The 21,041-nt window shown below is 42.5% G+C and overlaps 2 protein-coding genes across 8 annotated transcripts in view; one reads left to right on the forward strand and one right to left on the reverse strand.

Annotated features, from left to right (window-relative positions):
- The window catches only part of GON4L (gon-4 like), a 128,689-nt gene extending 114,759 nt beyond the window's left edge, over positions 1-13,930 (forward strand). For 5 of the 7 annotated variants that reach the window (XM_001367009.5, XM_056816269.1, XM_016430412.2 and 2 more), the window contains 11 exons: positions 2,434-2,692; positions 3,934-4,115; positions 4,722-4,919; positions 5,451-5,594; positions 6,144-6,287; positions 6,390-6,509; positions 7,296-7,412; positions 10,305-10,497; positions 10,906-11,512; positions 11,590-11,692; positions 12,530-13,076. In XM_001367009.5, the coding sequence (XP_001367046.1) occupies positions 2,434-2,692; positions 3,934-4,115; positions 4,722-4,919; positions 5,451-5,594; positions 6,144-6,287; positions 6,390-6,509; positions 7,296-7,412; positions 10,305-10,497; positions 10,906-11,512; positions 11,590-11,692; positions 12,530-12,679 (2,217 nt within the window). In that variant the 3' untranslated portion in view covers positions 12,680-13,076. Of the gene's footprint in view, positions 1-2,433; positions 2,693-3,933; positions 4,116-4,721; positions 4,920-5,450; positions 5,595-6,143; positions 6,288-6,389; positions 6,510-7,295; positions 7,413-10,304; positions 10,498-10,905; positions 11,513-11,589; positions 11,693-12,529; positions 13,077-13,717 lie in introns of those variants that run through there. The other 2 variants (XM_007482044.3, XM_056816271.1) reach the window with 2 other exon arrangements.
- On the reverse strand, positions 13,050-20,987 carry MSTO1 (misato mitochondrial distribution and morphology regulator 1). The gene is made up of 14 exons (XM_001374339.4): positions 20,793-20,987; positions 20,522-20,657; positions 16,554-16,623; positions 16,382-16,457; positions 15,998-16,052; positions 15,762-15,906; positions 15,535-15,652; positions 15,323-15,457; positions 15,032-15,184; positions 14,669-14,800; positions 14,375-14,559; positions 14,109-14,213; positions 13,693-13,805; positions 13,050-13,369 (listed from the first exon to the last, which is right to left on the reverse strand). The coding sequence occupies exons 1-14, from the start codon at positions 20,874-20,876 to the stop codon at positions 13,155-13,157; spliced, it is 1,722 nt and encodes a 573-aa protein (XP_001374376.2). The 5' UTR covers positions 20,877-20,987; the 3' UTR covers positions 13,050-13,154.
- Between the last annotated feature and the right edge of the window lie 54 nt (positions 20,988-21,041).

The raw sequence follows: 21,041 nt of genomic DNA on the forward strand, positions 1-21,041 counted from the left end.
CCTGAAGTAGGTAAATCTGGAGGCAAGTTGGCAGGGTTAAGGGAGTACAGCGTTTCAAGGTAATGTTTTCTCTATTTAACAACGCTATTTCATACCTTGTAATTCTCTGATCCGAGAATGCCTGTGTTCTATGCCTTAGGAACAATGCTTCTACCTCATGTAGGCACATAATTGTTAATGGACATCCCAATACTAGATCGACAGTTTCTGTCACTAGTAAGGCTGTAGCAGCTACTCCTCTAAGATATGGTGGTGCTCCTGATGCTACTGGGTCCAGTTGGGCAGAATAATAAGCAATTGGGCACTGAGAAGGTCCCAAAGTCTGAGTTAAAACACCTGAAGCTACCCCTCTTCGCTCATGTACATACAAAGTAAATGGCTTGTTGTAATCTGGGATGCCTAGAGCAGGGGCAGACAGGATAGCCTTTTTTAGCTCTGATAGAGCTGACAAGTGTTCAGGCTCTAATTTGAGGGGTTCAGGGACCGAATCCTTTGTTAATGCTATAAGGGGTTTAATAATTTCCCCATAACAAGGAATCCATTGTCTGCAAAACCCTGTTGCTCCTAAAATTGCTCTCAACTGTTTCTTAGTAGTAGGGGTGCTTAAATTTTGAATATTCTCAATTTGTTTTGGAGATATATAGCGAGCACCAACAGTCAGGATGAACCCCAAATATTCTACTTTAGGGAGACACCACTGAACCTTATCCTTCGAGATTTTATGTCCTCTTTTGTGCAATTCCAAAAGAAGGTGTTTACTAACTTCTTAACATGTTTCTGCGTCTGTTGAAGCCAAGAGTAGATCATCTAAATATTACTATTTTTTAATGTTATATTATCTGTGTCTTAGATCAAAATTTGCTCAAATAAACTCGGACTTTCCACATAACCCTGTGGCAGACTACTCCATGTATATTGTAAGCCCTTCCAGGTAAAAGCAAAACTATGCCTGGAGTTGTCATGCATAGGTATGGAAAAGAAAGCTGAGCACAAGTCTACTACTGTAAAGTATGTATCTGTGCTAGGAATAGAGGAAATAATAGTATTCATGTTGGGAACTACGGAGTGTCTCTTTATAACGTGATTATTCAAAGCCCTCAGATCCTGTATGAATCTATAGAGGTGCTTGCCATCAGGCCCTCTTTTTTGTTTTTTTAACTGGCAGGATGGGCGTGTTGTATTCAGATTTGCAAGAGATTATTATTCCTTGTTTAATTAATGAGTTAATAACTGGGGTAATACCCTCAACTACCTCCTTTGCAAGGGGATACTGAGGAATGGAAGGAGGTGGGCTAGATTTAGTTTTTATCTGCACAAGAACAGCAGATTTAAGTAAGCCTACATTGGAAGAAGATGTGGTCCAAAAAGACTCTGGTATATCTGTAGGTAGTGCAAATTTGAGAGGCTCTTTCACCTCCTGGCTCTCTGAGAAAAGTACAAGGAGTAAATTTAAAGATTCAAGAAAGTTAGCAGCAACCCTAACCCATCTTTTATCCTTAATTCTTTAACCCAGATAGTGAATCATTTCCTGATAGTTGATATATTTTCCTTCACTTGTTCTTTAAAAAAAATTTTTTTAGGGGGCAGCTGGGTAGCTCAGTGGATTGAGAGCCAGGCCTAGAGATGGGAAGTCCTAGGTTCAAATCTGGCCTCAGACACTTCCCAGCTGTGTGACCCTGGGCAAGTCACTTGACCCCCATTGCCTAGCCCTTACCACTCTTCTGCCTTGGAGCCAATACACAGTATTGACTCCACGACGGAAGGTAAGGGTTTAAAAAAAAAAAAAAATTTTTATAATCTTGTTTCATCACATATCAGTGATTGTATGCACATTGTTTTATTATTGTATGCACATTGAAATCCCTATAGTATACAGTTCTTAAAGAGATTATAAATATTGTTCTTAGTTACTGTTTAAAGTTGTCTTTACCTAGTTGTAAAAGTTTTGTGTTTTTTTGTTTTGCTTCATGAATCACATTATATAGTTTTTTCCAGGTTTCTTCAAATTTTCCTCCTTTGTCATTCCTTATAATGTAGTCTTGTTTTCATTGTATCCCTATATTGAAATTTGTTCATCCATTTGGGCAGTTTATTTCCCATTTTTGGCTGTTACTAGGTTTTACTCTAGATCTTTTTATATAATTGTTTTTATAACTTCTGATAACGACTCCCCCCCTACCCCCCAGTCACTACTGAATGTCAGTTCCAAGGCAGAAGAGTGTTGAGTTAGGCAGTAGGGGGTTAGTGATTTGTCCAAGGTCACATAGCTAGGTAGTATCTGACTTCAGATTTGAACCCAGGACCTCCCTTCTGTAGGCTTGGCTCCATCCATTGGGCACTTAGCTACCCTGATTTCAGCCCTTCTTAATGCAAATTTGTAAAGTTGATATAATTGACTCCTGAGTATCCACATTTATTTGAATGGTTTTGTAGGAGACCATGGAGAAGTTAACCTGGTTGGCTTCTGAAAGACGCATGAGTCAAGAGGGTGATTCTGAGGAAGAGAACTCCCAGGAAGAGAACTCAGAGCCGGAAGAAGAGGAAGAAGAAGAGGTTTCAGAAGGAATGGAGAACCTTCAGAAAGAAGATGAAATGATGGATGAAACAGCTGGCGGACCTACTGAGAAGCCCCCTTCCACATTTGCTTCACCAAAAGTAACCCCCGAAGTGGAGACCAGCAGGATTCCCTCAGGTGAGGGTTTCAGACCATATGCTTTGGCAATGATAGGATAAGAAATGAAAAGAGATCCTGCTTGGGTCAGGGCTAACTTCCAGAGAGGCCTGCTGGATTCCCAGAGAAATGTCACTAATATTTAAAATGTTTAGCTCCCTTTTTCATTCCTCAGAGTGTTTGTCATAGAATTTAGTACATAGCACACATTCAGTGAATACTTGGTTTATCATTTCATCAGTTGTCATATTTGCTTTGACTCTGCAAGTGCCTTTTTTTTAAAAAATACCATTTCCTCCTTCCCCAGCTTTTTTTAAACATGAGGCTGAGAGGGAGACACACACACGCACACATGCGCGCGCGTGTGAAATGGTCTTCCAAAATGCTGGTCAGACTATGTCACCCCACCCTCCTATTCAGTAAACTTCAGTGACTCCCTGTCACTTATAGGATCAGATTTACTATCTTTTGTTTTTTGTTTAAAGCCCTTCATAAGCTGCCTTCCCCCTCCAGCCAGGTTTCTTACAGCTTTTACCACTCCATGTATTCTATGATCTAATGGCACTGGTCTACTCCAAACAAGAGACTTCATCTCCAGAATTAAGGCATTTTCACTGACTCTCCCCTATTACTGGAATTCTCTTCCTTCTAATCTTTGCTTCCATGCTTGACTCCCTTTAAGTCCAAGATACAATCCTACCTTCTACAGAAACCTTTCCATAGCCTCATTAATGCTAGTGCTTTTTACCTCCAACTTACCCTACATATAACTTGTTTATACATAATTGTTTACATATTGTCTCCCCATTAGCCTGAGTTCCTTGATAGTAGGAAATGTTTTTTTGCCTTTCTTTGTATTCTCAGCATTTAGTACAATGCTTGCCTCAAAGTATATACTTGACAAATGTTGGCTGACTGGACCCTGCTAAAACAATGAGAGGCCCCCGAAGTCCCAAAACATAGGAAGATGAAAGAGGTTGAACCTTTTTCAGTTTCTCTTAAGACCTACTTTTTAAAATCATTTAGGCAAAAGATCTTTGCTAGTTGGTACCACTGCCATAGGTAGAGATGGAGATATCCTCTTCTCCCTTCCTCTGACGATTGACTTGGCTAGAGAAAGATTTTAAGATTTATCAGTTTTCCTCATACCCTTTATTTAACTGGTCACCATTGTCATCAGTTATGAATTACTCAAACATTTGAATAATATTTGGGATCTCATGGATAACCAAAGGGAAAAAACACTTGATCTGTCATTCTAGGAGAAAGCACCAAAGCCGTTGGGAAGGCCCGGGGCAGTCACCGTACTCGGAGCAAGCGAGGCCGGACCCGGGCCAGCAAGGACACCTCCAAGTTGCTCTTGCTCTACGATGAAGACATCCTGGAGCGAGACCCACTGAGAGAACAAAAGGATCTGGCATTTGCCCAAGCCTACCTGACCAGAGTGAGCAAAGACTGGCCCCTCTCTCAGCCAGTCAATAGCAATTTTTCCCAGTATGCAAAGTCCTATGTCTAGGTGATAAGTTTAGATTAAAGAAAAATGTCACGATACCTGCTTTTAAGGACTTTGTAATCTAATGTGCTTATGATGGGTCCTCTTAAAACAATAGGTACATGTTACAGTGATATTTATGGTAGAGTCAGAAGTGGGATTCTGGACTTCAAATTCACAGACCAGGGATTTTGTCCTGTCTTAAAATCAGATTCCTGAGAATCAAGGTCTGAGTCGTGTTCTTGCCTATAATCCTTTTATGAAGCAGTCTTTTTCTAAGTCGTATGTATGAGAAAGTGGTTTCCTTGTCAAGGAAAAAGGAATGTTTTCCTTATTATGCTCCTTTTGTCTTCCTGTTGACAGTTTTGAAGTCCTTTATGAGCTTTTAACTTTCCTTCCTTCAGTTTCCAGAATTGCAAATAGAGTAACCCCTAATGCCATCAGGTTCCATGTACTATCTCCCTGGGATCCCAAATCTTTTCCAATAGTTATTTTTTGTTCTCTCCCAATTGTTGAAGACCCAGGATGCAGGGTACTGATGACAATACTTTTCTCCAGGTACGTGAGGCCCTATGCCACGTTCCTGGCAAGTATGAGGACTTCCTTCGAGTCATTTATGAGTTTGAGTCAAGCACACAGAAACGGACAGCTGTGGATTTATACAACAGCCTGCAGACCCTGCTCCATGAATGGCCCCAGCTTCTGAAGGATTTTGCTGCATTCCTGTTACCAGAGCAGGCTTTGGCCTGTGGGCTAGTAAGTGGATAGAGAAAATAGAATGACCTCCCTTCTTTTGTGGTGTGATGAACCTGGAGTGGAAGGATGGGATGGGAAGAATTGATCTTCAATACTGGAGGTTTAAAGGGAATCCTTCCTTCCAAAGAGCCTCTCTTAAATATAATTCCAATAGTCAGACAAACTTTTATTAAGTACGTATAGATCTGCTTTTTTCAGCCTTGTTATATTCTTCAGCTGAGATAGAAAATAGTTGGTCCTCATTCCATTTCCTACATCAGTACACACATTGAGTACAACCTGAATGCATCCATTTCTATAAGTCCCATCAGCCTCTCCTCAGTTGCCCAGATCGGATCAGGTCAGCCTCCAGGGGAAAAGAAAAGTCAATGCCAAAACTCTTGGCATGATTTGCTTAAGATTTTACAACTATATTTTGAGATTGTCACCAGCTTCCCAGTTTAGTGGTTTTTACTTCTAGATCATAAAGAACAGGGTGGAAATTATCAGGAGCCATAGAAGTGACCCTCTCCTCTTCCCCTATCATGGCAGTTTGAGGAACAACAGGCCTTTGAGAAGAGCAGAAAGTTCCTTCGGCAATTGGAGATTTGCTTTGCCGAGAATCCTTCTCACCATCAGAAGATCATCAAAGTCCTGCAGGGCTGTGCAGACTGTCTCCCACAGGAGATTACTGAGGTAATACATCCTAGTTCTATCTCTTCCCATCTCCACCATGGCCTTCCTGAAAGAGAGAAAGGAGCCTAGAGCTTTTTATACATTCTGGAAAAAACTGAAAGCCTAAGGGGGTAAAAATCTGTGGTCAAACCAGGAGTCTTGACCCTCAGCCATCCCACATTCTGAAAAAGACCCCTTTTTTAATCTATTTGCAGGACTGTCCTTGGATAGCAGTTTCCTTTCTCACTGTAGTCCAAATTGGGGAGAGTGGAGTGGGTATATAATCTTGAATCATTCCTCACATCTCTTGGGAAGTTCTGGAGCAAAGAAATGGGACAGTAGAAAGCTAGAAATCTCCAGTAACAGAAGCAGTGGTCAAATTGCAGTTGAATGACCACTTGTCAAGGATGTATAGAGGAGACTGCCACATGGGACAGAAGATTGGATTTTATGGCCTTTAAGGTCCTATGTTATTCTCAAAATTCTGAGTTCCTAAGGCAACAGATTTGGTTTAGAAGATGTGGGAAGCTACGTTTTTGAGAACTCTTATCCTTCTCTTAATTCCTCAAGCTTAAGACTCAGATGTGGCAGCTTCTTAAGGGCCATGACCACCTTCAGGATGAATTCTCTGTCTTCTTTGATCATCTTCGACCAGTGGCTAGTCGACTGGGTGACTTCGAGGAGATCAATTGGACAGAAGAGAAAGAGTATGAGGTACAGATCTGAGACTCCACAGGGATTTAGGGAAGAGGGAAGGCAGTAGCAGAGAGCCTATGGGAGCAGAGTCTGACCAAGTTGGCACTGTCCTCTTCTTAGTTTGATGGCTTTGAAGAAGTGGCTCTTCCAGATGTGGAAGAGGAAGAGGAGCACCCCAAGATGTCCACAGCCTCAAAAAACAAGAGGAGAAAAGAGATTGGGGGCCAGAATCATGACAAGGTTAATCATGGCTAATGGTTTCTTTTCTTTTTCCCCTTTCTCCAATGCTAGGTAGTTCTTCTGCATTACCTCTGTCAGATTAATTGGCTAAGGAGTCTTGGGATGGTTATGGTACTTTAGGAGGGATAGAGATGGCATAGGCTGGAGAGGGAGTAGTGTAGAAGGTCTGCTTGGGATATGAGAAGGTTGGATTAGATGATCTCCAGGGTACCTTCTAGCTCTTAAAATTTATGGGCCCATGAATCCAAGATGCCACAATTTGCAGAAATTATCCCCCTCCCATTGATTAAATGCTTTCCCTTTTCCTTGTGTTCTAGCTCCACTCTACTTGTAGAAATGAGGAGCTAAGAAATAGCTTCAATATCTACTTTTAGACCCCTGAAAACCTCACCACTTCAGGGAGAGGAATCTGGCTGTTTAGATGAGGCCAAAGCAAATCTGTCCGTCAGCAGTGTTGACTGAGCATCCGCTATTTGCAAAGTCCTATATTGGGGTAAAATAGGCACAACTTCAAATGAATGAATGAGCAGGTCTCCTGTCCTTTCTTTAAATCCAGGGTATGGCCCCTTTGGGGGTGTTAAAGTTAGTTGAATATTTGCCTGACTAAATGCCTGAAATGTTTTTATTACATTTGATCTGATGTCCAGCTGAGTGTTGTGAGTGCTTAGAGCAAAGACAATGTGATCAGAATGAGACTTGAATTACAGGATTTTCCTTGGAACCTGTATCTGTCTGCCTCCATCAGTCTGGTACCCGGGTTACCTACTGAGTCTGTGTGTCTTCCAGGAAACAGAATGGCCAGATGGCCCCAAGGATTGTGTCTGTTCTTGCCATGAGGGCAATCCTGACCCCAAGCTAAAGAAGAACAGAAGGAGAGGGTGTAGCCATTGCAGTAGCAGCAAGGTAAGCTGGATGAAGAAGGAAGCAAAAAGGGGTTGCTCACAAGTGCATCTGATTTCAGGCCTAACTGAAGCCCATCCTCCATCTCTCATCCTGGGCCTTGGATATAGTTTCCTCATCTCTAAAATCAGATGTCACTTCCAGCATTAATATGCAATCTCTATGGGCTTATAATATCTGAATTAAATTCCTGACTTCTTATTCCTCTTAAACTACTCATGATTTGGAGTTAGTTACTTACTTGTCCAAGTCTAATTTACTTTAGAATCCTGGGGCCTTCCCATCTGATTTTCAACTAAATCTTGCTGTAGATGTTTTCTCCTTTAGACTGTGAATACCTTCAAGAATGGAACTATCTTGCTTTTCTTCTTGTAATTCTGTCACTTAGCACAGTATTTTGCACATGTTAAATGCTTTTTTATTCTTTCATTCATTTATACAATAGTTTAATTCTTCAAAAGACTATAAGTTAAACTTTTTATAGAGTCTTATTTTGAATTCTTTCAACAAGCATTTATTAAACACCTATGTAACTTGAAGGAGGCCTCATGTAAAAGGTAGCACTTGAACTAAACTTGAAGGAAGCTAGGGATTCTTTAAATTGGAGGGGAAACAGGAATACATTCCAGGTATAGGGAATAGCTTGTGTAAAAATATGGAATATATAGGAATTAGGCTGTGTGAATGAGAGCACCTTGTAATGAGTCAGATAGGAACAAATGCCAGAAGAATTTGACTGTTATCATAAAGGCAGAAAGAGCCATTGGAGCTTCTTGAGAAAGGGAGCAGCATGGTTAGACTGTGCTTGAATATCAGTTTGACAGGTGAGTGGAATATGGATTGTAGAAAGTAGAAGCTAGAGGTAAGGGAGACCAATTAGGAGGCCCCTGCATTAGAATAAGTAAATAGAGAGAAGGGGACAGATTTGAGAGATGTTGTAGAAGTAGAAATGGTAAGACATTCCAACTAGTTACATGCAGGGCAAGAACAAAAAGAATGACTGGAGTTTTGAAACTGGATAAGGCTGGATATAGATATGGATGAAAAAGTAGTGGCATCCTCAACATCAATCTACATGTTTGGAAGAAGGAAATATTTATTCATCAATATTAGTTGTGTTTTGGACATGTTAAGTTTATCTAATAGACATTTGGTGATTTGAAAATGGAAGTATTTAAAGAACAAATATGTTGAGATTAAGATGTAAAGGAGGGGTGGCTCAGTGGATTGAGAGCCAGGCCTAGAGGTCCTGGGTTCAAATTTGGCCTCAGACACTTCCTAGCTTTGTGACCCTGGGCAAGTCACTTAACCCCTAAGTACCACTCTTCTGCCTTGGAACCAATACTGAGTATTGATTCCAAGGTGGAAGGTAAGGGTTTAAAAATAAAAACAGTGATATTTGGTGTTGGAATACTATAAGGATGTAAAAAATAATGAGCAGGTTGATTTTATAAAAAAGACTTGCATGAAATAATGAAAAGAGAAACAAGAGAACATCTAAAGTAACATCATATATTGTTTGAAGAATAACTGAATATCCACCTCCAGAGAAGAAACTGATGGGGGGGGGGGAGGTGGCTGTGGGTGTGTGTGAGAGAGTGAGAGTTTGTCAAATGTTGGCCTTCTCTAGTTGAGGTAGAGAAGGAGGGAGGGAAACAGCTTGGAGCTTAAAATGTAACAAAAAAAAAATTTTTTTTAAAGCAGTGATTGTTGAGATCTGTTGAGGTCACTCTACAGTATAGAGAAAAGGAAAGACCTAGAAGTATTTGATAAATGCCTGCATAGGGTAGGAGACCTAGAAGTAAGTAGGTGCCAAATAAGAGAACTTGGAGAGGACATTTCAATGAAAACTGAGGGTATAGGGGATGATCAACTGCGTGAGGTCAAGAAGAATGAGGGTTAAGAAGAGAATCAGACATAGCGATTAGATCTTCAGTAACTCTGTAGAGAACATTTATAGTTAATTGACGCCAGCACCGAGTTGAGAAATGAATGAGATGTGGATTCGAGTGTAGACAGATTTTTTTTTAAACTTTCATTTTTTACATTAACAAGCATTTTTTTTCTCACCTACTTTACAAGATGGCTTTTTTTTTTTCTGAGTTTGGGGAAAGAATTGTGGATGCAGTCAAATAGTTATTAAGAATTGGAAAGATGTGTTTGTAAGCATCAGCAAAGGAGGCTGTGGATAGGGAAAAACTGCAAATTAGAGACAGGATAGTTTTGGGGACAAGATGCCAGAAATATAAAATGAGATCAAGGGCACAGATTTGCCCTATAAGGAGAGAGATCTCTTCTAAGATTGGAACAAAGGGGGTAAAGGATGGAGGATGAATGTCAAGGGAGCTTACAACTTTTTAAAGGGATTCCTGCACCCCTAGTTATACTTTATGTATTCATATGCTTTTCATTCATCTTTTTCTATATATAACCTACATAACCCAATGTATCCCTCCTCATCTCCCTGAGAGTCATCCCTTATTATAACAAAGAATTTTAAAAGTTCAGCAAAACCATTATAACAAAATAAGTCTGATATTACTACCGCTATCAGTTCTGTACCTTCATAAAGAAGGAAGGCAAAGGAAGCATTTTCTTCTTTTTCATGGCCAAGCTTAGTCATTGTCATCGGATTTTTTCTGTATGGTTTTCTTGAAATCAAAGTTTCATTTTTGGCAGGAGTGTGATGGTTGAAGGAAGTGGTTAATGAGAGAACATGATAGTTATAACAGACTATGGACATTGGGGTTATAGGATCATGTCCTTTCCCTAACTGTCTCCTTATTTGAGGAGGTGGTGGGCTGTAAAGTAGGAAGATCCATTCTGTAGTCCTTGGGCTAACTTCTTCCCTCATTGAGCCCCAAGGCCATCCATGATTTTGCAACATCCCTACAGGTGTGTGACAACAAGGTCTATAAAAACAAAGAACCTCATGAGCTGCTAGGTGCAAGTCCCCCACCGGAGGCCAGCCTCACCCCGGAGTCTAAAGAGGCTGGACGAGGCAGGGAGACAGGGGATGAAGAGGCCTTGGATGAGCGAGATAGCAGAGCCTCTCGAGCAGCCAGAAAAGGAGAGATGCCCATTCCAGGTAAAAACATAGGCCTTTATGTCATTTCACCCCAGCCTCTTTTCTTAATCCCATACTTCTTTGCACTAAAATAGCTCAGTGCCTCAAACTGCTACTGTCACAAATATACCCTTAGAGTTGTTTTCCTTCTGTCACCTCAGACCACTCTTAAGTGTGATATAATGAATGCCCTAACCCAAACCCTTCCCTGCCCAGCCCTCCAGCCTCTCCCATATCCAATAGCCCTTTTATGCCATCCTAGGAACATAGATTTATCTAACTTTATTTGTAGGAATCCCAAGGTCTTCAAATAATCTGAGAAGAACACACCAAGGCATTTAAAGATCCATACCCCCATCCCACTCTACCCCTCACCTTTATGAGATCCTCTACTAATTGTTTCCTTATATAACCTGTGTTTCTGAGCAGGATTGGAAATGGGAAGCACATTACTACCCCCTGGAGAAGGGAATCCCACAGATAGAGCTCCCTTGGATGTCCCAGCACCCTGTTCACCAGAGAGCCCTCAACGTTCCCCTAAAGCTGGACTTGTGCCCAACTCAATCAGAAGCCAAGCTGAAGCTGAAGGAGTCCATAGTCCGCCCCCCAAACTCCAAACCTTGAGCGAAGCTCAACAGGCAAGGGCCACATCAGATTCTGGGAAAACATCTGCTGCTTCTGGGTGCCCTGCTTTCTCTCTGAGCCCTGTGCCCTCTAATACCAAAGATATTGGGAAAGGACAGGCACCTGGGCAAGCAAAACCAGACACTCAAAATAGCTGGCTGCACCCTGGTAGGAAATTTGACAGGATTCCAACAGCAAGCAGGATTCCAACTGTCCTTGAATCCCCCCCACCAGTAACTACCACTTCAGGGGCTACTCATAGAGTCCCTGTTGGAGGTTCATCCAAGGAGGAAAGTAGTCAGCATATCAGAGTCCCTGATGGAGAGCAGCAGCTAAAGGCTTCAGAAGCTACAGTATGTGCCAACAACAGCAAGGTCAGCTCCACGGGGGAAAAGGTTGTCTTATGGACAAGGTAAGCATGGTAAAACATTGGGGAGTGGGGAGTGCAATAAGAGTCCCTGTGGCTATCTTGGTTATCTGTGTTAATAGGGAGGCTGACCGAGTGATCCTGACCATGTGCCAGGAACGAGGAGCGCAGCCTCAGACTTTCAGCACCATCTCACAGCAATTGGGCAATAAGACTCCTGGAGAGGTGAGGATAGTTTAGAGATGCAAACAGAGAGGGGGTTCATGTTTTGTTTTGTTTTGAAAACCCTTACCTTCCGTCTTGGAGTCAGTACAGTGTATTGGCTCCAAGGCAGAAGAGTGGTAAAGGCTAGGCAATGGGGGTTAAGTGACTTGCCCAGGGTCACACAGCTGGGAAGTGTCTGAGGTCAAATTTGAACCCAGGACCTCGAGTCTCTAGGCCTGGCTCTCAATCCACTGAGCTACCCAGCTGCCCCCAGGGGTTCATGTTTTTAAGGAAATTGTATCCCCACATTTGTTCAATGTGAGAGAGGATTGATTAAAGGCCATGAAGAGGAGATGATAGAAGTCTATCACTCCCAGTGGGCTTTAGGTTCCCAAAGCAGTAAGACAAAGAAAAAATGGTAAAGTAGGGTCTACAGGAAATTTTGGGGGACAGAGGAGTTAGGGGAGGGATGACTCCAGCTTCCACTTCTCTGAAAAGCCAATGTCTTAGGAGAAAAGGAAGCTTGGTTTCCATCTCCACAACAGAGGATAGGATGAAGGCAGTACAATGCCAAATAGGAGGAAAATTTAAGCATTGAGCCCTTCTAGGGCAGTGACAATTGAGAAGGCAATGGACGACTAAAAGATTAGATCTGAGTGAGATAGAAGACAGATTCAAAGCCCAGCTCTGTTAAATCCCCAGTTCCTTTCACTGTAAATTGTAGATGATAGTTTCACTGCCTGTTCCCAGAGATTGTGAGAAAAGTGTTTTCTAAACTAATGTGTGTCAAGAATGGGGATGGTAGTAACAAAGCATAGTCAGAAATAGAACACAGACACCACCTTTGTTCTTCCACAGGTCTCACACCGGTTCAGGGAACTGATGCAGCTCTTCCACACAGCTTGTGAAGGCAGCTCTGAGGATGAGGATGATGCGACCAGCACCAGTAACACAGACCAACTCTCTGACCGGGGGGACCTTTTGTCTGAAGAGGAGCCGGATGAGTGAATCTCTGGAGACACAGGTGGTGTTTGTACAGGACCAAACCCATCATGGCACCTTACCAGGAAAGATAGGGTTGCCCTGGGAAGACAATACCCCCTTCTTGGCTCCCCATTATGATCACTTTGGGCTCAGTTTACAAGGCTGAAGAGAGCAGGGAGTCCAAGGAAAGGAGAAATCAGGCCGGGGAGGGCCCTAGGGCTCAGTCTTCTTAGTATTTGAAAGGAAGGCCTGTCATGAAGGCTGCACTGACCTGTCTTGTAAATACTGTACTGAAGAGGGTGGAGCCTTTCCCCCCTCTACTTTCCATGTTCCATATTTATTGTTTTGTGATCCAATCACTTCCTTCTAAAGCATAATAAACAAGCCCAGTTGGTGAGGCTGGCCAGCCCTAAGACAGAAACTGCTGTATTCAGCAGTCATGTTTATTGAAAACTATTTTATTTTTCCCTCTCTGGACTGCATGGTCCACACAAGGGGCTCAGTTTATGAGGCTATCTCCATCTTGATAACACTGGGCCAGGTTGTGCAGCTCCTGTATGGTTTCTTCCATGTCATCCTGTTCCACTCCTGCTGCCAGGAAACTAGCCCAGCGTCTCAGGTCAAGATTGGCCAGTTCCCCTGCTAGACGGCCTAAGGCCCGATGCAGCAGTGAAGAGGAACACAGTGTAGCAAACACGGGGATAGTTTCCACTGCTGTGGGAGGAAAAGTGGAGTCAGAAGTAACCAAACCCAAGCTCTACCCTCTCTAAGAGGAAGGAACAGACCTCTTTTCCTAGAATGAGTGAAGCCCTGGGCAAAAAATGTTTAGTCGGAATCGTCATTTTCTTGTGCCCTTTTTCCTAGTTGATGGCTACTCTCCCCTCATCCCATTACCCATTGAAGAGGGAATTCATTATAATAGGACAAAGCCTTAAGTTGAAGAATCTATGTAGTAGTGGAGTTTGAGATGTCATTGAGATGGGAAGGAGGGAGAGTCCCCTTTGACCTGAGGTCTTTACCTCTGTCCTATTTCTTACCTGTTCCATTGTGGGTGCCATCCAGAATCAAACCTTGCTGATTGAGTCGTGAGGAGAAGAATCGTGGGTATGGAGGTACTACCCTGCATGGACTCAGCAGCAACTGGGAGGAACTGGGGAGAAATTTTTTTTTTCTGTGCAAAAAGCCTTTTTACACAAGTTTATGACTCCGCCTTTCCATACTGATTTGCCTATGTGGGAGTGGAGTATATAATAAAACAAGTATGTGTTGGGCAAATGGACAATGGGGCACAAGGTTAAGAAAACTGGTTCACAGAGTCCTAGAATATCACAGCTGGAAGGTACGTTAGAGAACTACCTCATTATGCACATGAAGAATGTAAGGGCTCAAAGAATGGAGTGACTTAAGATGAAAGAAATTAATGAGGGAAGGAAAACATAGAAACTTTACATACCTCAGGACTCCAGGTTGCAACTGTTGTAAATATTGGGCCAGGACCTCCTCTCCACTGGTGCAGGCATGGAGTGGGGAATTCGGTGATGTACCTGGGGAGAACTGACTGCCCAATGAAACCCAGAAACTGCTGTTATCCAGAGTAAGTTAAATAGGGAAAAGGGGGCCCCCTACCAACCTAACCTGACCTTAAAAACTCTGAGGTGACTGGAGAAAGGTTTTTGCACAGAGAGGAAAATAATAGGGAGAGATGCCTTTATCCCTTACCTGGTTTGTCTTGTTTTGTCTACACCCCGAAGTACCACAGACTGTACAAAACATCGTGTGCCACTTGGTTCTCCACATGCAGAAACTGGAGTCCAGGGTATTGTTCCTCCAAACTGGGCCAAGGTATCTGGAAGGGAATGGCCAGGAGCCACTGGGAATGGGATGGAAGCTCCAGCTGTAACCACCTGAAAGTGGAAAAGGAAATCTGGTTTTTGGTCCTTGTTTTTTTTCTTTTTTTATTCCTTTTTTTTTTATTCCCTAGTCCCTTCTAAATTTCCCTTTGAGTTTCCACACCTTTCTCCCAGAAAAGCTCAGCATATCAGCCAGATGCACCATGGAAATTGGGGAGGAACACAGTCGGTATGGGACAGTGATTGTGTCTAGGACTGTAGCCAGGAGAGCACTGCTGTGGTAGGGCAATGTGACCTGAAGAAAGGAGAGGAAACAATTAGAAGAGACTGGCCAGAGGGGTCTGAGGAAGGTAAATGTTTAGTATCCCAGGTAATAGGGGTTAGGGTTGAAAAATTAGTTATGCAGAGATAAGTATGATGAATAGGACCTGGTATGCTATACCTAAGCCTGTGACCTAGGCTTAACCCTGGCACAAACCCAGTAAGGAATAAACTGGCTCCCCAAACACTCAGAGACCAAACTTACATCATAGCGGAGATGTGGGAAGGTGACTGGGGGCTCAGGCCGAAGTCCAAGGCCACCCCCAAGGGACAATGGACAGACAAATGAGCTGTGAGCAGCCATATTCACAAGGCCTAGGGCTGTGTTGAAGAGACGATAAAAGTTTTTCTGGGGCTCCTAGTGGGAGAAAGGAAAAGATGGTTCTACCAGCACCTTTCTCACCTCTCCATTTTCCTTGTCCTCTTCTCCCCTCCCCTCATAAATACCTTTTAAGGGGAAAAGCAGTATTGTTACCTTTTCCTCGGGCTCACTTACCCCTAGGGTATAGGGGCCAGGGAGTAGGCCCCAAGTCAGGATCCCCCGTCCAGCATACTCATCCTGAAGCAACTCTGTTGCTTTAGCTCCTAAGCCAGAGAAGCCATCATGGAGGTCACACAGGATTTGGAAACCCTTGACAGAAGAGGAAGGTTAATAACTGATTTGGAGAAAAAAGATCTACCCTTGTGCCCACTTAGCCCCTCCAATACCTGTAAGTAGTCACATTCTTCCACATAGAAGTGTAGTCTATCCTCAAGCTCTTCCAGGTAGGTAGGTTCCCTTAAGAGGCTTTCACCTTGGCCAAAGCCCTCTAAACGGCCTGCCTCCCTACCAAATACAAACCCCAGGAATCAGCAAGAGTGGCTCCAGCCACAGGCATTATTCAGCAAGGAGGAGATCTAGGCAAATTTCTACCAGCCCCCCAGGGCCCTCATACCCATCATGGTTGTACTTTTGGATAATACAGATACTTCTGGGGTGTAGCTGCACATGAAGAAAGTCAGACCAGACCTTGATGCTGCCCTCAGGAGGGATCAGTGATTTGGGGGTGGGGAGAAAGGCTTTGGTAAGTGGTGGAAGACCTGTGGGGGGAGAAAAGGGGTAATCCAGCTTCCCTAACATGTGAGGTCTGGTTGCACAGTTTACTTACTCTCTTCCTACCAAAGGCCTCACCTTTACCATTGGGAAATGTTTGGACCCTCCAAACACCATCACTACTCATCACTCCCTAAGGGAAACAACAAAATCCACAGTTAAACCCTATTCATCCTAGGAGAGAGCTGGCATACCACTGAAAGCTTTAATGTACCTTGCCATCTAAAATTATTGGTAGGTATTCATTTGTAACCAAAGAAAAGATCACCCATTAATGGAGACCACCTTCTCAAAAGCCCTTGGATACCAACAAAATGGTGGACAGTAGGATAAAATAATCCAAATCACTTGGGTATAACTGAGGACTCTTCCTTCACTTCTAATGGGCAGGTTTTTGAGGCAAATATAATGTTGGCACAATTCTTAAAATGAGAAAAATCTGTGCTGAGCCTTGGGTCTCACCTCAGCACTCAGAAGGTTTTGTAGAAACGGGTTCTTGGCTTGTAGTTCCTCTTTGTGGGTTGTGAGTTTACCTTGCCTGAAATAAAGATTGGCCCCAGGGCCAATGGTCCTAAGACTTCTGTTTCTAGGGCTGAATCCCCTAATTTACCCAACCCTCTTTCTCATCCCTCACCAAGCAATAGCAGCATCCAGGTGTTTGTCTTGGTATAGTCCACCTTCCTGTTTCAGGGAGTTCAGGCTGCCTGTGAGGAGAGAATGGGCAAAGGAACATGGAAGATAAAGGTAGCTCAAGTACCTTCTCCCACATGAGCTTCACTCCAAACCCCTCCCTCTTTCCAACATCAAACTGCTTGAAGAACTTCTCTCAGATAGTTGTCTAGTAGGAGCCTGGAACTGCAGCTCAGAGCAGTTCTGTCCATACCCTAGAAAACTCACTGAACTTTACACCTCATCTTCTTCACCTACAGAGATGCTACAGATAGTAAAAGGGTTTTTGAGGGAGAGATCAAGAAAGAGGGACTCCTTTATTATGGGGGGGAGACTTAAAGCACCCTGTAAGTATCAACACCATTTTTGTAGTGGTAGCAGAAGGTGGTGGAAAGCATTCAAGATTTGAATTTGGAGGATTACTCCCTATATTCTGACACTGGGCAAGTCACTTCATCTATCTGTTTCTCAGTTTATAAAATGAGGTAGTCTGGCTCTCTAAATCCTGTGACCATATTGAGACTCTTTAGCTTTTGGCCAGTTAACTTGTCACTTGGCAAGTCTCACTGCCCTGGGTTGCAGAATGTTTAACAATAATGAAGAAAAAGTTTTTAATCTTTAGATTGTAAAGGAACTTCTCAGTCGTCTAGTTTAACCCCAACTGAACAAAAATGATCTCTGCAATTTCCACCTACTGCTCTGATACTTGCATTGTGTGGCCAAGTAGAATACATCTGAGCCCTCTGCCTGCCATATAACAACTGTCAAATATTTGAAGAGGTCTCTCTCTAAGGAAGCTTAGACTAAAATTTCCCAAGTTCTTCATCTGATGCTTATATGGCATGATACTGAGAATTCACTATCCTGGTTGCTGTTTTCTAGACACTGGGTTAGGTTGGAGTACATTACTGCTGGACCCCGTGCCTCTCAATGAAGTCTTGCGTCACATCTTTTGGAGTTGACTTACCTCTGTTGGCTCAATATTCAACCTAAAATCCATCAAAACCCCAAAAAACTTTAACTGACAAACCATTCTTTACAGAAAATTTTTTCTTCTTTTACTTGAGATTTTTTTAACTTAACTTTTTAATTTATCCCTATTTAATTCCATCTTCAACCCATTCTAGTGTCAAAAACATTTTTAATGGTATTGATGTATTTGCTTTTGATAAAAGTTTTCAACAAACCCAGAAATCTCCATCTACAAAGGAAATTCCCCCTAAAACAGTAAAGAAAGGCATCTAATTGTTAGATTTATCTTTGGGGATCTTGAATCTGGCATCTAGTGTGTGGGCCATTCTTCTCAACTTTGTGTAAATTCATGTTTATAAAGCATACCATCTAGGCCCTATTTCATGTTACCACCAGAAATATTAACTATATCAAGATTAAATAAAAATCCCTGTTTTACCCACTTTTCATGACAACAATGAACCAAGTGCCTACACTTAATTTCTGCCTAACCACTTCCATAAATGCCTACATGCATTATCATTTGGCCCACATCTCTCCATCTTTTTCATAAGAATTTTATTAATTTTCACAGGTATTATCAAATGTCTACTCTGTACAAGGCATGATAACCTTTAAAAGATACTTTGATGACATCTAGGTAAACTATATCTGCAGCATCCCCTCAATTGATCAGACTAGTAACTTTGTCAAAAAAGAAAATGAATTTAGTCTGGCCTGACTTGTTCTTCAAAAAAGTACATTGGCAGGCAATTAGGTGATAGTAAATGGAGTGTGAGCCTGGTTATAAATCTGGCCTTAACACTTCCTAGCTGTGTGAGCCTGGGCAAGTCACTTAGCTCCTTTTGACTAGCCCATGCTCTTCTTAGAGTTGTTACTGGCTCTTTGTGATGACTGTTGTTTTTTTTTTACAAGATGTGCACAATTGTTAATAATATATACTAGAATTTGTCCAGGAATTAAAATCAAGCTAATTGGCCTGTCGATCTGTAGGTACTATTCTCCCTTTTTCTGAAAATCAAAGCAGCTCTTCTTGTGCTTCTCCAATTCTGCAAGACTACTATTCACCAGTCTTTTAAAGATCAACATCTCAGCAATCATATCTATCAAGTTTTTGTTCCTTTGATGTTTATCTGGGCGTGGTGACTTAAACAAATTGAAGGTAACAAGGTGCTTCCTTACTTTCTTCCCTAACTTATCAGTCCAACTCTTCCTGACTATTTGGGGTTTTCTTGGCAGAGATGTTGAAGTAATTCCTTCTTGAGCTAGGAAGAGTCTAAGACTAGGTCTGAACTCAGGATTATGAGTTTTCCTGACTTTAAGCCTAGCACTCTATCCATGGTGGCCACCTACCTAGCTATACCTTTGCTTTTTATCCATTCTTTCTGTATTTGCATGTCAGCAACTGAAGCCAAAGGTTTTATTGTTGGCTCCTTTCTTCCTTTCTTAGGTGTAATCCCCTATGAATTCATATATATATACACACATATACATATATATACACACATGTACATATACATATATATACATATATACTCCTACATTGTAACTACTCCTTATGGTATATTGTATAAGTCCAAGAAGTATCTTCCTCTTTTTTATTTAAAATTTGCCTTTGGTTAAACTGGGAAGACTCTAAGCAAATACATTTTTACCAGCTCTCAGTAGATATATTTCAGACTTGGTCACGAATGCATCATTTCTATGTTTTAGATGTCTATTTGAAAAATTTTAAATGTCTGTTCTCAGATACCATTTTCTTAATAGACTCTTAGCATTCCAGAGCCACCTCTCTTCTGAAAACTTTGCCTTTGATTAGTAGCTATGGTAAAAACCTCCATGTGTGTTCTCCTAAGGCCTTTAGTTTTCTTTTGCTCGCAATCTTTAGCAGGGATTTCAAAATTCCACTTGGCAATATCACATAGGCCTATGTGAATCACCAGTAAGTCCTATGGTATTATCTGCCACATTCTGAATACTTACCCAAGGAAAACTAGGAGACCTTTTCTATTGTTGGATCAGTAAGAAGCTATCTCTAAAACTCAGGGTACCAGTACAATTTACTCCTGTCATCTTTCTGTAACTCTTACTGGGTAATTTCATCTGTCAGCAGTTGTGGATTTTTTATCTTCAATTCCTTGGAGGACCAGAAGCATCTTCCTCCTTAATCGGTCCAGTTCCTTCTTCATAAAAAATTTATCATCTGTTATCTCCAAGCTAGTGGGAGATTTTCTTCTCTTTTTCCTATGTCACATTCTTTCAACTCTTAATTTCTTGATACAGGTCAGAATTCCTCTCTTCAGAGCCTTTTCCTTCTCTGTTTTATTATTTTTGCTTTGATATTTAACTCACCCTTCCTGCTTTGTTTTTGTTTTTAATTTTAAAGGAATACTTCATTCTCTCTGATAGTCCACAAAATGAAAGGCTGTTCTTCAAACTCTCTTACCTTCTCTTTTAGAAGGTAGGCCAGCACTATATGCTTAAATAGAAATTCAGAAAGCTCATTCTGCTCAGATAACTGAAAAATTATCCCTGATCTGTGAATTTTCTGAAATAAAAGATTTCTGTCATTTGTGGTTGGAAGGAAGAAGAATGGGATCTGTACAGAAAAACTTTTGTCTGTGACCATGAGAAAGGTGTGATTATTGGAAAACTGGATCCATTTTGATATTAGATTCAGAGAACTTAAGACTTGGAAGAGACCTGATGTATCACCTATCTAGTCCAAGACTTCACTTTGTAGCTGAAGAAACTGAGGGTCATAGATGGCAAGGAACTTGTTCAGGTCCCACCGCTAATTCATGGCAGAGCTGACTTCCACATCACTACCAGGAGCTTGCCTTTCCCCAAGGCACTGTGAAGGCTACAAAGAAGCATTCAAAGGGCCCATAGAATAGCTCGTAGGTATCTTGGGGAGCAGGGCTCTATTCCCACCCTCTCATTTTGGGAGATAAGGCTCACCCTTCAGGTCCATGAGGATGAGGCGGGGCGTGTAGGTCTCCTGGCCATGTAGGGTCTGGCCTGCCCGGTACAAGACATCGGGGCACAGCTCTCCGGACAGCTCTTTGGTTCCGGCCAGGCGGCCCAACGCGGCATCCTGCGGGAAATGGGTGCTGCTGGGTCCGGTGCAGACGCAGGCCCTGACCCGGCAAGGACCAGGAAACTGCAGGTCCTACAGAGCCGGAAGTTGGAGTTTTGGGATCCCATTAGCGACACAGGGGTAGGGGCTCACCTGTTGGTTCCACCAGTGTGCTCCCACAAAGCCAGCGAAGTGGCCAAGCTGCAGCGTGAGCACTTCCCGGGCCGCGCTGGCCATACCGCTCCGCCCGCTTCTCCCCAGCAGCCTCCCCAGCCCACCCGCCGCTCCGCGCCGATTGGCCTGCAGTTTCCGGAGGTGGGACTGGACCCGCCTCGCCCCATTGGTCCACACCCCTGTCCCTCCCCCTTCATGCAACGATTCGTTACTCTCGCGAACTGCCCG

The sequence above is a fragment of the Monodelphis domestica genome, chromosome 2 (assembly GCF_027887165.1).
Source record: "Monodelphis domestica isolate mMonDom1 chromosome 2, mMonDom1.pri, whole genome shotgun sequence".
Taxonomy (NCBI): Eukaryota; Metazoa; Chordata; class Mammalia; order Didelphimorphia; family Didelphidae; genus Monodelphis; species Monodelphis domestica.